The sequence below is a fragment of the Gymnoscopelus braueri genome (genome assembly GCF_963280865.1).
Source record: "Gymnoscopelus braueri genome assembly, chromosome: 16".
Taxonomy (NCBI): Eukaryota; Metazoa; Chordata; class Actinopteri; order Myctophiformes; family Myctophidae; genus Gymnoscopelus; species Gymnoscopelus braueri.
This window is the reverse complement of record NC_137616.1, coordinates 17,140,224-17,154,775: the sequence shown is the minus strand read 5'-3', so window position 1 is coordinate 17,154,775 and position 14,552 is coordinate 17,140,224. Positions and strand designations below refer to the sequence as shown.

Sequence of the window (14,552 nt, the reverse complement as noted above, 5' to 3'; positions counted from 1 at the left end):
TGCCTGGCATCTCTGAGCACTCACTATGTTCCAATGACCAAGTCTTGAAAAACATTAAATTTAGGAATTATTTCTGATTAACTGTCTGTTAATTCTAGTAGGGCCTGTTGTCCACCAAGATGTATTTTTTTTCCTGAGCACAGCGTATCTACAATGCGAGCGGGCTAGGGCATTAACGAATAGTGATTTATGGTATTCGAATTATTCGACCCAAAAGTATTCGAATAGTCGATTATTCGGTTTGATTATAAAAAAATTAAAAAAATTAAAAAAAATAAAAAAGTTTTTTTTTTTTTTTCAATTACATTGATGACTCGACTCAAGGAATGCGAGTTGACGTCACACCAGAGCTCACAGCTGCGTGTCTGCTCTAGAAAAGCCACTAAAAAAAAGAAAATCTAAAAAAAAAAAAAAAAAAATGCTTTTTTTTTTTTCTTCGAATAGTCGAATAGTGGTTTGATAGTCGAATAGTCGGTTTGATATTCGAATATTCGACTATTCTGTGAATGCCCTAGCGAGCGCCCCGTTGAGCATTTATTTTGCACTGGCATGTTCATGTGTGGCGTTTTTATCTGCTTGAAGATTGAGCTGAAATAATTTCAGCTTGGGCGTTTGGAAGCGTTTTTAGGCAAGCGCTTTGGAAAAAAGACTCAGTGGACACGGCTCCTAACTTTATCCCCTTTCTTTAGCTTTTAATTATTAACATAGCTGTTGCCAGCAGACAAACAATGAATACTGCGCGCGCACACACACACACACACACACACACACACACACACACACACACACACACACACACACACACACACACACACACACACACACACACACACACACACACACACACACACACACACACACACACACACACACACACACACACACTCACCACAGGTCTATGGACATCCCAGAAGGCTCTCTCTTGGCTGTCAAGGATCTTTCTCTCCGTCTTATCCTTTTTCCTGTCAATCCTGCATAAGAGATGAGTCATTGACGTAAAAGCTTTCACTGTTTGGCATTGAGAAAGCCAGCTAATCATGACAGACAGGGGAAAGGCCTTATCCACATAAAGAAGAGCATGTTTTCCATCCAACCAGTGGTAAAAGAAGGACTATATAACTATATAAGTAAATTGACAATTCAAGGTTTTACAAAAGTACAAAGGTATCGGCATCAACATATACTTAGAGTAACACATGTATTAAAAGTACTCATTATGCAGACTGTCTCATTTCAATTATTTATTTATTTTAATTTTATTTGTCAAAATGTTTCGAAAATAGCTGATCTACAAGCTCACACAACACGTTGCAAAACATTGTGAGCTTGTAAATTGGCTATTTTCAAATAGAAGATTAATAACGTAGGGTTTAAGTGGTTAATGTACAGTACGCACGGTATGTTTTGTGATAATCAAAATGTGCAAACTAAGGTTTTCAAATAATTGTAGTGGAGACACAAGTGCAATATTTGCCTCTGTGATGTAGGGGAGTAGAAGTATGAAGTATTGAAAAACGTAAATACTCGAGTCAAGTGAAGAAAAAGTACCCCAGTATTGCACTTAAAAAGAATACTTGAACAAATGTCCCACTGCATCCAACAGTGGTGAGCTCATGTCTGTCAAGATAAAAAGGCATTGCTACCAGACACCATACAGTACATAGGAAATATTTGAGCAGAAATGTATTATTTCAACAACAATAAATATTAGATTTGTTTTGCTTGCATTTCATTACATCCTGCAGAAAGCCTTGCTGCCAATATGGACATTTTCATGTACAGTATAGCAGGACAAACTATGGCCTATGCTTTGCCTTCTACAGTATGGTTCATTTGAATGTACTATGCAAATCTTATGCACAAACTGGATACACGTTGGTGCTGTACTGCCGCAGCATGTTGTACCACGGCCGTATTTATGGCAAGGCAATTCAATGGGCTTTACACAGAACATCAAGCAAAAGAAACACAATATAAAAATTATTAAATGACATTAGGATGCATAAAAAAAGAAGTAAAACATTTTAGATACAGTTACTGTGCAGAGGAGAAAAGAAAAGAAAAGAGAAAGATAACTCAATCGAAAGCAGCGGCAAACAGAAAGGTCTTTAGTTGTGTTTGTATTAAGCCCAGTTTTATGAGATCTGCTACTTTGTCAACTACACGTTTGCCTTGAGACTCGTGCCCTTGTGTTTAGCTGGTAAACCACTTTCAACCTGGCATTCCTAAATAAAGAAAATAGGGCTTAAGTGGTTAAATCCTCCTTCTTGAAATGATACAACTTCACTTTGACACTCAATAGAAGTACTTTCAACTCCCGTAAATCATTGCTTCAAATAAATGTGTTGTGTGTGTTGTCCTCAGAAATGAAACAGTTACTGGCTATGGTAGAGATGTTTGATTGCATCAAACTACAGTACATCATGCACTTGAACCCATAGCATCCATATTCTGGGGGCGCTGTCAGCTTGTACATCGGCTATTTTCGGTGAAGATATTTAGTGTATAGAGTGAACAGGAGGGGGCCTAGTGTAGAGCCGTTAGGAATCAGGTCAACTAAGTATTTAGGGTTTAAGTTTATAACAATCTTCAAAAACTGCTTGTGGAGTAGGATTCTTACATCAAGGGCATACTGAGGATCCTGTTATTTGCCTTTGATTTTCCAGCCAATGACTGACACACCCGCGGTTAACGTGTTGTGTGTTGCCTCAGTAATGGTGCACACTTACTTGACCTGGGCCTCAGCCTGCATGAAGATGAACTCCCACTTCCTGGCAAAGGCTCTCTGCAGCCGAGCAAGGTTCTCCTGTTATCACAGAAAAACACACAGATTATATGACCAGGTCATGGCTAAACATAACAATCATTTTAAAGTAAATTGTAGTCTTTTGTAAAAAAAAAAGAGAAAGAAATGTTGTGTAAGTTCTATATTCTGATAGTGATCATTGCTATAGAGTGTTTTTTTCAGTCTCTCCAGCTCTTTAGTAAACAAAATATACATTTTCAGGTCAAGATACCAATTTCATACGATCAGAGGAAAGAACTCCACAAAGATTCATCATTCATCAGCTTAATTCTTACATTTTTCCAGTAAAATGTTTGTCTGCTCATTTATTTTGCTTCATAACTTCCAAATGCAGTTGTGTATCCTGTATCCTGTATGAGTTCCATTCCTGATTGGAAACCTGAAACCTAAAACATCCGGGACAACGCTCCACACGTCCTAGGTTTACCTGTGATCCTAGTTTACTGAGGCACTACACTGTCTCTCTGCATTTGATGTGTTTACCTTGCTTATTGTAAGTCGTAACGGATAAAGAGTGTAGAAATGCCTAAATTGTAAATTGTAAAATGTATTCGCAGTTTACTAAAGAGCTGCAGAGACGGAGAAACTCAGGGTTACGGATGTAACCCCGGTTTCTTTAGAATTCGGAGTAACATACTCACTATGGGATATCAGCGCCCCCTGGCGTTGATGCAGAGCTACATACCATAAACTCCCGGGCCATTCATTGGCTGAGAAGGGTATGTCACGTGTCCGGTAGACCGGAAGAGGTATAAAACCTCTTGCGTGACGTGGCTCATCCTCTTTAACACGCTCTCTGCATGCAGATGCACACAAACAGGGGTGTTAGGTGAGTATGTTACTCCGAATTCTAAAGAAACCGGGGTTACATCCGTAACCCTGAGTTTCTTGTCTAATTCTCCGTAACATACTCACTATGGGATACATAAACCCCCCTGGGGCTTATAGCCATATCGAAAACCCTCTCAGGTCCGCACGCCCCCTAGCCATAAGGCCCCGTCCCCATGGACGTGACCTTCGGCCTCACGGGCGCCCCAGCCCTCCGGGCCGGGGTGCGGTATATAATTGAAAGAAAAGGACCCTGACAGACCAAGTCTGCCTATTCATCTAATGAACAGACACAAGTCTGACCCATAAGTGAAAACAAGGAAACAGGGCCTCCTCCCCTGGAAACCTACCAACGGTGGTTCCGAGGGGACTCAAGAGAAGGAAGGTAGAGAAGGGAAAAAAGGCGGGTTACACAAAAGACCTGCCTAACCTCCCCTACCCTAACTAGAGACAGCCGCTATGTCCAGTACAGCGTGCGCCACTGACGCCGCTGCCACATCCAGGCTGTAGAAGGCCGCAAAAGTCGATGGAGACGACCAGTTTGCGGCCGCGCACACCTCCTGGACCGACATTTCCCTGGAGAGGGCCCAGGCAGTAGCCACGCCTCTAGTAGAGTGAGCCTTCAGTCCTTCTGGAACTGGAGCGCCACTACTGACATAGGCCAGCCTAATGGCAGCCAAACTCCATCTAGAAAGCCTCGCCTTAGTCACTGCCTTCCTCCGACCATCTGGGCCGAAGGAGACAAAAAGTTGCGACGACGACCGGCCGACCGCCGTCCTCTGGCAGTAGAGCTTCAACGCCCTCACTGGGCAGAGACAGTGCAGCCGCCTATCCTTTGCAGAAGCGAAAGGAGGCGGATGAAAAACTATCAGCTCAACCGGTGTCTGGGTCACCATTCCGTTCTTGGGAACAAACGCCATGTTGGGCTTAACCAAACCCTGCTGTCGTCTCCCAAGAACCTCATGCACTCCGAACTTACTGAGAGCGCATGTATGTCGCTGACCCGTGTAGCTGTAGTGAAAACAACCACAAGAACCGATTCGAGACTAACGATCTCCAGATCCATAGAGTGAAAAGGCTCGAACGGTGGGAGGCAAAGCGCCCCCAGCACCACCGCCAGGTCCCAGGCCGGGAACAGAGGCCTAGAGACCGGCCTGGCCCGCCTGGCACCGTTCACAAACTACGCACCAGCGGATGTCGGCCAACCGTCATGTCATCGAAACCCACGTGACAAGCGGAAATGGCCGTCGAGAAAACCAGACCTTGGTTCAATTTGTCCTGCAAGAACATGAGGATGCTGCGTACCGAGGCCCGGAAGGCCTCAACCGGCGGTGACTGACTCAGACACCATGACACGAACAGGTTCCACCTGTCGTCGTACGCAGACCTCGTGGAAAGGGCCCTCGCCCCCTGGATGGTAGCTACCACCTCAGGGGGCAGGCCATAAGAAGTCAAGGTCTCCCCCTCACGGGCCAAGCCCACCGGTCTAGGTCCTGAGGTTGCTTGTGGAAAATCCCAACCCCTGCCTGCCGTAGCAGATCTCTGATCGGGGGAGGGCCCAGGGCTCGTTGTAGAGGAGAGGATTATTCCTAACCTCCACACGCCCCACGCCAGTGCCACCAGTGGCACTGACAGTCCGTGGAGTCTGACCCTCTCCAAGTTGAGAGGACCAACTCCAGTGACGGGAATGCATAAAGCAGTTCAGTCGGCCAACCTGGCCCAGATCTGGCTTGTTATCTCCAGAGGAGAGGCCAATCTGCGTACCAAAAAATGCCCCTGGACAACAGAGTCGCTCCGCTGTTCAGGAGGCCCGGTACCTGTGAGGCTCTGGTTGACGTAAGGCGCGCGTCGCACCACAGCGTCAGATCGCCAGCTAGCCTGTCCAACACTGGAGAGGCCAGGCCTCCCTGCTTTTTGGCATAGCACACGGTCGTGGTGTTGTCGGTTCTGACCAGGACATGACAACCTCGAAACCCGAGCCTTGCAAAGTCTGACCGTCAGAAGAAGACCGTCATCAGCTCCAGGTAGTTGATGTGGGCCGTCTGTAGACTGGGACCCCACACCCCCCTGGCCGAGCGGCTCTCGTGGACGGCACCCCTCCTGTGAGGCTGGCGTCCGTGGTAATGACCTTCCGCGAGACCACAGCCCCCATTCTGACCCCTTGGACAGAAGGGCTGCATCTGACCACGATCTAAGCGTGTCCACGCACCGTGGGGATACCCGGACCTTCCGATAACCGGGGCCAATGGACGGGGCTCCAAGAGCCCACATCCACCTCCGGGGAAAAAAGGTCACATGTGGGGCTTGTCCAAACGAAACAGGTGTAAGGCCGAAGTCATGAGACCCGTCGCCTGCACGCATAGCCTGTATGTGACTTGTCGCCTCACGCGAGAAGACCATAGGCCGAAAAGCTGTCTATCCCGCCCGGGACAGACGCGCCGTGAGCCTGGTCTAGCCCAGCGAGATCCCCTCTTTATGAAGGTGGTCCGCTGAGACGGGACCAAGACGCTCGACGGACGGTGACGGTGAAAAACCCCGCGACGTCAAGTGGGGAAACGGTCACGTCTTTGATGTGCCGCGCCACCTCCTGACCGTGGTGGATAGAAAGGAACGTGGAAACAAGCATTGAAAACAATGCTGGTCCACCCATCTCCTTAACGCACCGTCCGCAAAGAGGGTCACACACCAGTACAACCACAGTGTGTTGTTGTTGATCAGGGGAGCTGACCAGTACAACCACAGTGTGTCACTGATGTACTGAAAAACCCCTACACACACAGTGTACCACTGAAGTACCGGGATAGTAAACAGTTCCGGACTGCAAACTCTCCAACAAGCTGCCTCAGCAAGCGAGTTAGTAGGGGCTCTGATGTCACCCAGTGCGGACAACGCACACGTTTCCAACTGGACCGGTGATGTCGCCACGTGATCCAGCGGACCCGCACATGCGGGACCGTTAGTGGAAGGGTAGCGGTGGTAGGTGGCCACCGTGGTGTTGCTTTAGCGGGGCTGGCTATGCGCTGCACCAAAAAACAACACTGCAATGTGTTGTTGTTAGTGAGGCCAGTTCGCCGCCAATTGAAGCAACAGTAGCCTGACTGGAGGTTATGCAAACCTAGCAGCTAACAAGCTAGTCAAGGCTAAATCACCATGAGCCAAGAAACGTTGAAATCCGTTTCCAAGGGAACCGGTTTTTTGTGTGTGCGTTGCCATGGGGACCAAAGACGCTACTACTGGTGCTAGCAGCGCTAACCCTGTGTGCGTTGCCATGGGGACCAGCGACGCTGCCACTGCCGCCAGCGGTGCTAACCCCTGAGGTGACCGCTCGAGGCAGTAGAGGTACTAACGGTCCGTTAGGACCCGGCGGGGTCACGTGACCGGTCACGGGGACCTCGCCTGACGTCAGCATCCGGTTTGTCCGCCAGCGCAGCCTGTCTGTTTCCATGGAAACCAACGGCGCTGTCACTCTGACAAACGGGGCCGTCCGAAATAAGCCTACCTTGGCCGTCGCCCTCTCGTCTGAGCCCAAAGGAGCGTCGACAAAGTCCCCGTAGGGAGTGCTTTGTCGCTCGTTAGTGGCGAACGAGGTCTGTAGTCCGTGAGGCGTTACGGCAAAAGGGGGCATCTGTCCCTCCAAAATGGCGGAGACAGAGGTCCGCTCTTTGACCCAAGTATTTAATGAGACCCTTCAGATTCAGAATGGGTCGTACCCCCCCCCCCTTCTTTTCCACCAGAAAATATTACGAATAGAAAACCAGTTGGTTCCGATTCATAAATAGTTCTCTGACTATGTTACTCTGAACTCTAAGGAAACCGGGGTTACAACGTAACCTCGAGTTTCCTGACAAATTCTTCGTAACATTCTCACTATGGAGAGAGAGAGAACCCCCTCTCTCAGAGACATGGTTGCCTTATCCTCCGCATGAGAGGAACAACACCGTGTCCGACATAGGAGATTATATGCATAAGAGCACGTGGAAAACACACCAGTACAACCACAATGTGTTGTTGCGGATCAGGGGAGTTGATCAGTACAATCACAGTGTGTCACTGCTGTACTGAAAAACCCTGTACACATACAGTGTAACGCTGATGTACTGGGATAGTAAACAGAAGTATCGGAAGTAATTCTTTAATAGCGCCCATGCTCAAGAGGAAGGAGACTTCCTCCCTCAGAGTATTGGCTGCTGGACCCCTTGCACGGGAAAACAATACTTTTTCTGTCACGGGGGGTTTTGAGGAGAAATGCAGCCTGAAACCCTTTAGTATTGTGAGCAATACCTAAGCATTCGGCTTGCAAACCTCCCATTGCTTCACACACCGAGCGAGTGGATTGGACGATAACGTCACCGGCCGCTCGGAGAGTGGGACCGTTGCCATGGGGACCAGTGACGCTGCCACTGCCGCCAACGGAGGACTCGGAGGAGTCACGTGATTGGCCACGGGAAAAACCCCGGCGTCAGAATTAAGCCCATAAATATATACAGTGAAAACTAGATCACACCACTGGATATATATATCTATGAGTAATCCTACCTTGGCCGTCGCCAGAGTGTAGAAAAGAGAGTAACGTCACGCTTTGATCTCGCCGCAAAGCGGGCCTCTATGGGCTATAGTTCCAACATTGGAACTATCTCATTGACGTAGACAGAGCACTTCCGCCTTCCATTCTCACAATGGGATCGACGCTACTGTCATTACTCTCTTCCTAACCTACTCTGGCCGCCGCCATCACAAAGTCGTCCTCCTCTAGGAGGTGCTTTGTCGCAGTCCAGCGGCGAACGTGAGGCGGTACGGCCAAGGGGTCATGTCTGACCGAAGTACTTCCGGTTCACAGTGGTGCGTGGGCACTTCCTGTGGGACGGAAGGCAAAAACCGGCGTGACCCCATTCCACTGGCGCATTTGCGCCCTCTGGCGGACAGGGGTGATGTGGGTTTTTATATTACCTTCATATGATCCAAAAACATGCACAGATGTTATCCAACAATGTCTAGAACATCGGGACTCGGGTGTTCTAGACAGTGTGGGCTTATGTAATTGACAACGTTGCTACATTTACATTACCTGCACAGATATTATCCCATCAATGTCTGGGATACCGGAGTTCGGGCATCACAGACATTATGGGCTTATATACAGAGAGCATTGGAGCAGAGAAGCCCGCGGTAGGGGACTCCACTGCTCCGCTGCTCTCAAGCCACGTGAAAGAACGAGATCGTTTGTAACATGTAACACATTTATTTCTTTGACAGAAAAAAAATTGTACTTTTAAACACACATTCGTTTTCATTAAACATGGCCTTTTGGCAGTCGAGGAGTGGTCCATCTTGTCCATCGAGGCCTGTAAAGCCACGGTCCTCTTCCCCAGCACGGCCGGGGGGGAGGGGGGGCTGAACCGGTCTGTGCACCGGTGAGAGTCTGCTAATGTGCTAACGTGCTTTATGTACTTGGAACATGAGTATGAAACAAGAGCAGGCACAGAAACAGTAAACAGCATGAAACGTTTTAACATATTCTTATGACAAAAACATCATGCGTCCCAATGGCGCCCGATGAGCCTGTCCAAGGTCTTCAGAAGCCCCCGAGGTTTGCTCGATACACAGAGTGAGAAGGCTAACAAGCTGGTGTTATCCTAGCGAGGCAAGCTAGGCTAGGACAACGCTGTTAATAACCTGTTGCATGAGTGTTAAGCCAACAAAAACACTGCCTGACTAAGGCGACGTTAACCTAGCGAAGCAGCTAACGTAGCTAGTCTGGGCTAACTCACTCACGAGCTTCTGCCTCGTTCTCCCCTCGCCTATGCTGCCGTCGCCGGAGCCCCTTCGTTGTCTCCTGGCGACGCACCGCTGGCCCGGTACGCTTGCTGTGGCAGCGGAGTAGACGGCTGGGAAGAGGGGGAGGAAGCGCCGCTAGGTAGTTGCACCTGGGTGGTTCCCCCAGACACGGTGCTAGCGGCTGCTGCAGTGCTGCGTAGCACGGCTTGTGTAGCAGCCTGGAGGTGCTGCGAGCGGTGGCTAACGCCGCTCGCAGCCGGGACTGCCGGAGGGCCCATTGTGGACTGTGAGCGCACGTGGTGGGCCCCACCACCCACGTTCCCTGGGCCGGTGTCCATGCGGGGTGTTGCTGGATCCGCGACGACCGGGGACGAGACGTCGCTGCTTCCCGCAGCCAGGGCGCTGCCCTGGCTAAGCGGCTATCGAGGTGCAGCGTGGAGAACAGAGCGCAGTCCTCGCAGCGTCCCGGTGCATCTTGGAAATGCCTCGGCCCTGTAGAGACCGAGGCACGAGATGCAGAAACCCTGAGGGTCATCCCCGGCGATCATCAAGCGGCAGAGCAGCAATACGCAGGGACGTGGAACCTCCATCTCGAGCTAACCCGTTAGCTTTCAGCCGCAAGGCTAAGAGCGCGGAAAACTCAAAGGAGGAAAACTTGCTTTAGCAGTAAAAGAAAGAAACAGAAGATAGCCACGGGAGCGGAAATAATAAAACTTTTTTTTTTTTAATAGGAGGAAAACCCGTTGGTTAGTACAAGTACCACCGAGTGGGCTAAAGCTGGTTTCTGTCCTGATCAAAGTTACGTTTGTTATTATTAAGGTATGTCTTGAGCTGTTGCATCTGCCATGCAGAGAAGCGAAAGAGGATGAGCCACGTCACGCAAGAGGTTTTATACCTCTTCCCGTCTACCGGACACGTGACATACCTTTCTCAGCCAATGAATGGCCCGGGAGTTTATGGTATGTAGCTCTGCATCAACGCCAGGGGGCGCTGATATCCCATAGTGAGTATGTTACGGAGAATTAGACAAGAAACCTGCTACTGAACAAACACTCTACTTGTAATGACTGATCAGAATACAGAGCTATTTAAAAGTTATTCAATGTTGTGTTGAAAAAACTAGAATGCAGCTTGCCAAGTGCAGGTCCTTAGGACGGGTTAGGACTTACAACGCATCCTTTAACCTTTTCACATGGCACTGGAGTTTGAAACCTGCCTGCCCCGGCCCGCGAGAGCGACTGAGATCTTAAATCGTCTGGGAAACACCCAGCAGCACACCACTGACCTTTGCAATCTGCTGTTTTTCTGCCTTAAGCTTGTCATGCTATACTCAATCAATAGTGGGAGGTTAGATGAGCTCCCCTCCACCCACCGCTTCATAGTCTGCCAGCTCCAACCTGGTCTTGTTCTGCATGGTCCGCTTGCACAGGTAGATAGCTGAGAGAGAGAGAGAGAGAGAGAGAGAGAGAGAGAGAGAGAGAGAGAGAGAGGGGGGGGGGGAAGAGAGGGAGGGAGGGAGAGAGAGAGAGAGAGAGAGAGAGAGAGAGAGAGAGAGGGGAGGGAGGGAGAGAGAGAGAGAGAGAGAGAGAGAGAGAGAGAGAGAGAGAGAGAGAGAGAGAGAGAGAGAGAGAAAGAGAGAGAGAGAGGGGGGGAAAGAGAGGGAGGGAGAGAGAGAGAGAGAGAGAGAGAGAGAGAGAGAGAGAGGATGGATGGAGGATCTATGTTCTGTAGGGGTGCAACAGTTAATCAAACTAATATATTTAATCAATTATAAGAAAATATCGCTTTTGTCGATCGACACCATTGTACGACAAAAGTTAAAAAAAAATAGGGAGTAATTGATTTAGTCGATTATAAAAAAATCTGTTAGATTTGTTGATTAAAGAATAAAAACGCTTCTCGATTATTCGATTAATTGAAAAGTAAATTCATAGAGGTAGTCTCAGCCCTAGATCTATGACTGAGCCTCGTCATCAGCACACCCTCCCTCCCTCTGCACCCACTCATCCTTCACCCTCCAGCGCCCCTGGCCTGCACCTCCCCTGGTGAGGAGGTGCAGGTGGTACAGTATGACGTGCAGCTTGTGTGTGATCACATTTGGAGGCCCGCTGTCCATCCATCCATGAGCCACGGACGATGACAGCTGATTGAAGGAGAAAATCCTTTGACGCCAGGGTCTCATCTGTGACTGGCTGAAAGTCAGGAAGTGGAACAAGGCTAAGCTAATCCTCCTATCTAATGGTTCATCTGAGCGGATGCTGCCAGCTGTGCTACGAGACTGGAGTTTGAGGGAGGTGAAGTCACACCCAGTGAATTCTGCAGAGTTCCATGCAGACGCTAAACAAAATCGCCCTGAGAATCTCACTGAGAATCCCAAGTGTTGTGAGCCGAAACCAATGGGGTGGATGGGGTGTACCTCACCTATTGTGTGTTCAGTACTATTACACTGACAATGTGCAATTTTGTTTATACTTTTTCGTTCATAAAAAAAGGCAAAAACTGTCTGCTTAGAAAAAAAGAAAGTAAAATAAAAAAGAATCTATCAATAAATAACAGATAAAAAGCGGTAAACCTGTGAAATCCAAAATGTCAAGGAATCCCTTGTGGTTCTTACCATAGTCTGTGTTCTCCGGCTCCCAACAGTTGGACGGCCAGAAATACGGTGCCTGTAGCAGAGCAGAGGGCGAAGAAAGAGGAAGCTCAGCTCACAGATACAGTAGTGGTGCTGAGCAGCTTGACAAAGCTCCAGTGACATTTCAAAATCTCATTACCCACTTGAACCGTAGCATCCCTATTTTGTAGATCGACTATTTTCGGCAAAGACATTTGGATGGGTGTAGAGGGGAAAAAAGTACAGAGCAAAAACGGCCAAATACATATGAATTTGGGGGTATTTGACATGAAAAGTAGGGAATGGGACCTACTAAGCTCTCGGTCTACCGAGCAATCTTCGTTCCTACTCTCACCTATGGTCATGAAGTGTGGGTCATGACCGAAAGAATAAGGTCGCGATACAAGCGGACGAAATGAGTTTTCTCAGACGGGTGGCAGTGGCTGGCATCTCCCTTAGAGATAGGGTGAGAAGTTCAGTCACCCGAAAGAGACACTTGGAAAGGAGCCAGCTTAGATGGTTCGGGCATCCATGTCCCACTGGGAGGAGACTCCGTGGCAGACCAAGCATAGATATATATAAAGGCTAGATGGCTCAAGGGGGCGTTGCAAGCGTAGCTCAACCGCGGCCATCTTGCGACGGTCATTCATAACATTATGTCTATGGGGCATATACTTTGAAATAACCATAGCGTGCTCAATTTTCATCCGATTTTCAAACGGTTTGGTGTTTTGTAAACACCAAAGATGTAGTTTTGATACTGCAATCTTAATTTTTTTTTTTTTTTTAAACATGATTATAATTATAAGTATGCAGTGTCATAACTACATCTTTGGTGTTTACAAAACACCAAACCGTTTGAAAATTGGATGAAAATTGAGCACGCTATGGTTATTTCAAAGTATATGCCCCATAGACATAATATGAATGACCGTCCCAAGATGGCCGCCATGTGGCAACGTTGTACTCCATTGGCCAGCAGCGCGGGTGAGTCATCTAGCCTTTATATATATCTATGAGACCAAGGACCAGATGGGGGGGATTATATCTCCACACTGGCCTGGGAACGCCTCGGGATCCCCCAGGAGGAAGTGACTAATGTTGCTCAGGAGAGGGAAGTCTGGAGCTCTCTGCTCCCCGCGACCGACTCTAGATAAGCGGTTGAAGATGGATGGATGGATGACATGAAAAGTTTTGAGAACCACACTGTGCTATAATAATAATAGTAATAATAATAATAATAAAAATTATAATTGGTTTTTATTTATAATGACATTTGTGAAAATCTCAAAGTGCTATAGTGCAATAGGTATAGCTATTCCAAAGCCAAACCTATGAAACCCCAACCCAAAAAACGCAGTCCCCTTCGTGATTGATGGGGAGGGAGTGCTCATTTTGGTTCACGTGATGAACCTATTCCATCCACATGGGCTTGCCAACTCGGATGGTGCCTCGTTGACGCGCATGGCCATTGGCTGCTCGCCGCAGGCACTAGCTCACCTGGGTGGCTCACGCGGGCACGCCTCACAAGCCTCAAGGCCTCGCTGTCAGCACGCACGCCTGCCTTTGATTTAAAAAAGTAACGCAGTCTGTTGTAAAATCTTGCACATACGCAGGACGTTGAGTGAAAATTTTGGCTTCGACATAACGTACACATACATCGGAACCCATAAAACGGAAGGAGTCGGAAAAGGTAACTCTCAAAGAAGAATTCTGTACTTTTCCCCGCTGACAGGCGCTATGTGCTTTGAGAGGCAGAGAGAGGTTATTTCATAACACAATGACAAAGACAGAAAATGAAAAGAACAAAATAATCAATAGCAAAATAATGAGATTAATCAAGGCCTCTGATTTTATATAAAACACAAGGTCTGCAGTTTGACTTTTTTCATTAAGTGGTCCCCACACAGTGTTCAGACTTCACAAAGCTAGCACAGATGTTAATTGTTTTGTCGCCTCCGTGTTTCTCATTGTCTTTCACAAAAAAGAAAAAGCTATTTCCTCTGAAAACGGAATGCTGATGAATGTAGAGTAGACTATCTATATGGACCTTTTATACTATTCGAAACAGCCTTTCATCCCTTCTGTCTGTCTGTCTGTCTGTCTGTCTGTCTGTCTGTCTGTCTGTCTCTCCACAGCTGCAACACTTACTTTGAAGGAGGAGAATCAAAGTCAGAGCCTTGCAGCTGTTGTGCTTAGATTTGTCACTCCCTACCAGAATTCGACTCCCCCCTCCCTCCTCTATTAGAACGTAATATATTCTTTGCTAGAACTCAACTCGTTATTCTTGGCTATATCCAATATATATTTTCACAGAGCGACATCGTCATATGACGAAGTAGAAATCAGTTCTAGGTGGTTAATTAAAACTTTAAGAACAGGGTTAATGGAACCAAGGAGAGGAAGTAGATCCCGCACGAAGATCATTCTAATCATGGCTGCCTGCTGCCTGGCAGTTTTCCATCCACGCCAAGGGATGTGGGAAACATAATTTCGACTTTTTTAATTAACACTTACTGTAGAGGGGATAAA

The 14,552-nt window shown here is 47.8% G+C and overlaps 1 protein-coding gene across 1 annotated transcript in view; it reads right to left on the bottom strand.

The window, feature by feature from the left end:
* The window catches only part of LOC308103906 (regulator of G-protein signaling 6-like), a 106,335-nt gene that overhangs the window by 20,286 nt on the left and 71,497 nt on the right, over nt 1–14,552 (bottom strand). The window contains exons 5-8 of the mRNA XM_080454115.1: nt 12,024–12,075; nt 10,782–10,846; nt 2,730–2,806; nt 890–971 (exon numbers count right to left, since the gene is read on the bottom strand). Coding sequence (XP_080310241.1) covers nt 890–971; nt 2,730–2,806; nt 10,782–10,846; nt 12,024–12,075 — 276 coding nt within the window. The remainder of the gene's footprint in view (nt 1–889; nt 972–2,729; nt 2,807–10,781; nt 10,847–12,023; nt 12,076–14,552) is intronic.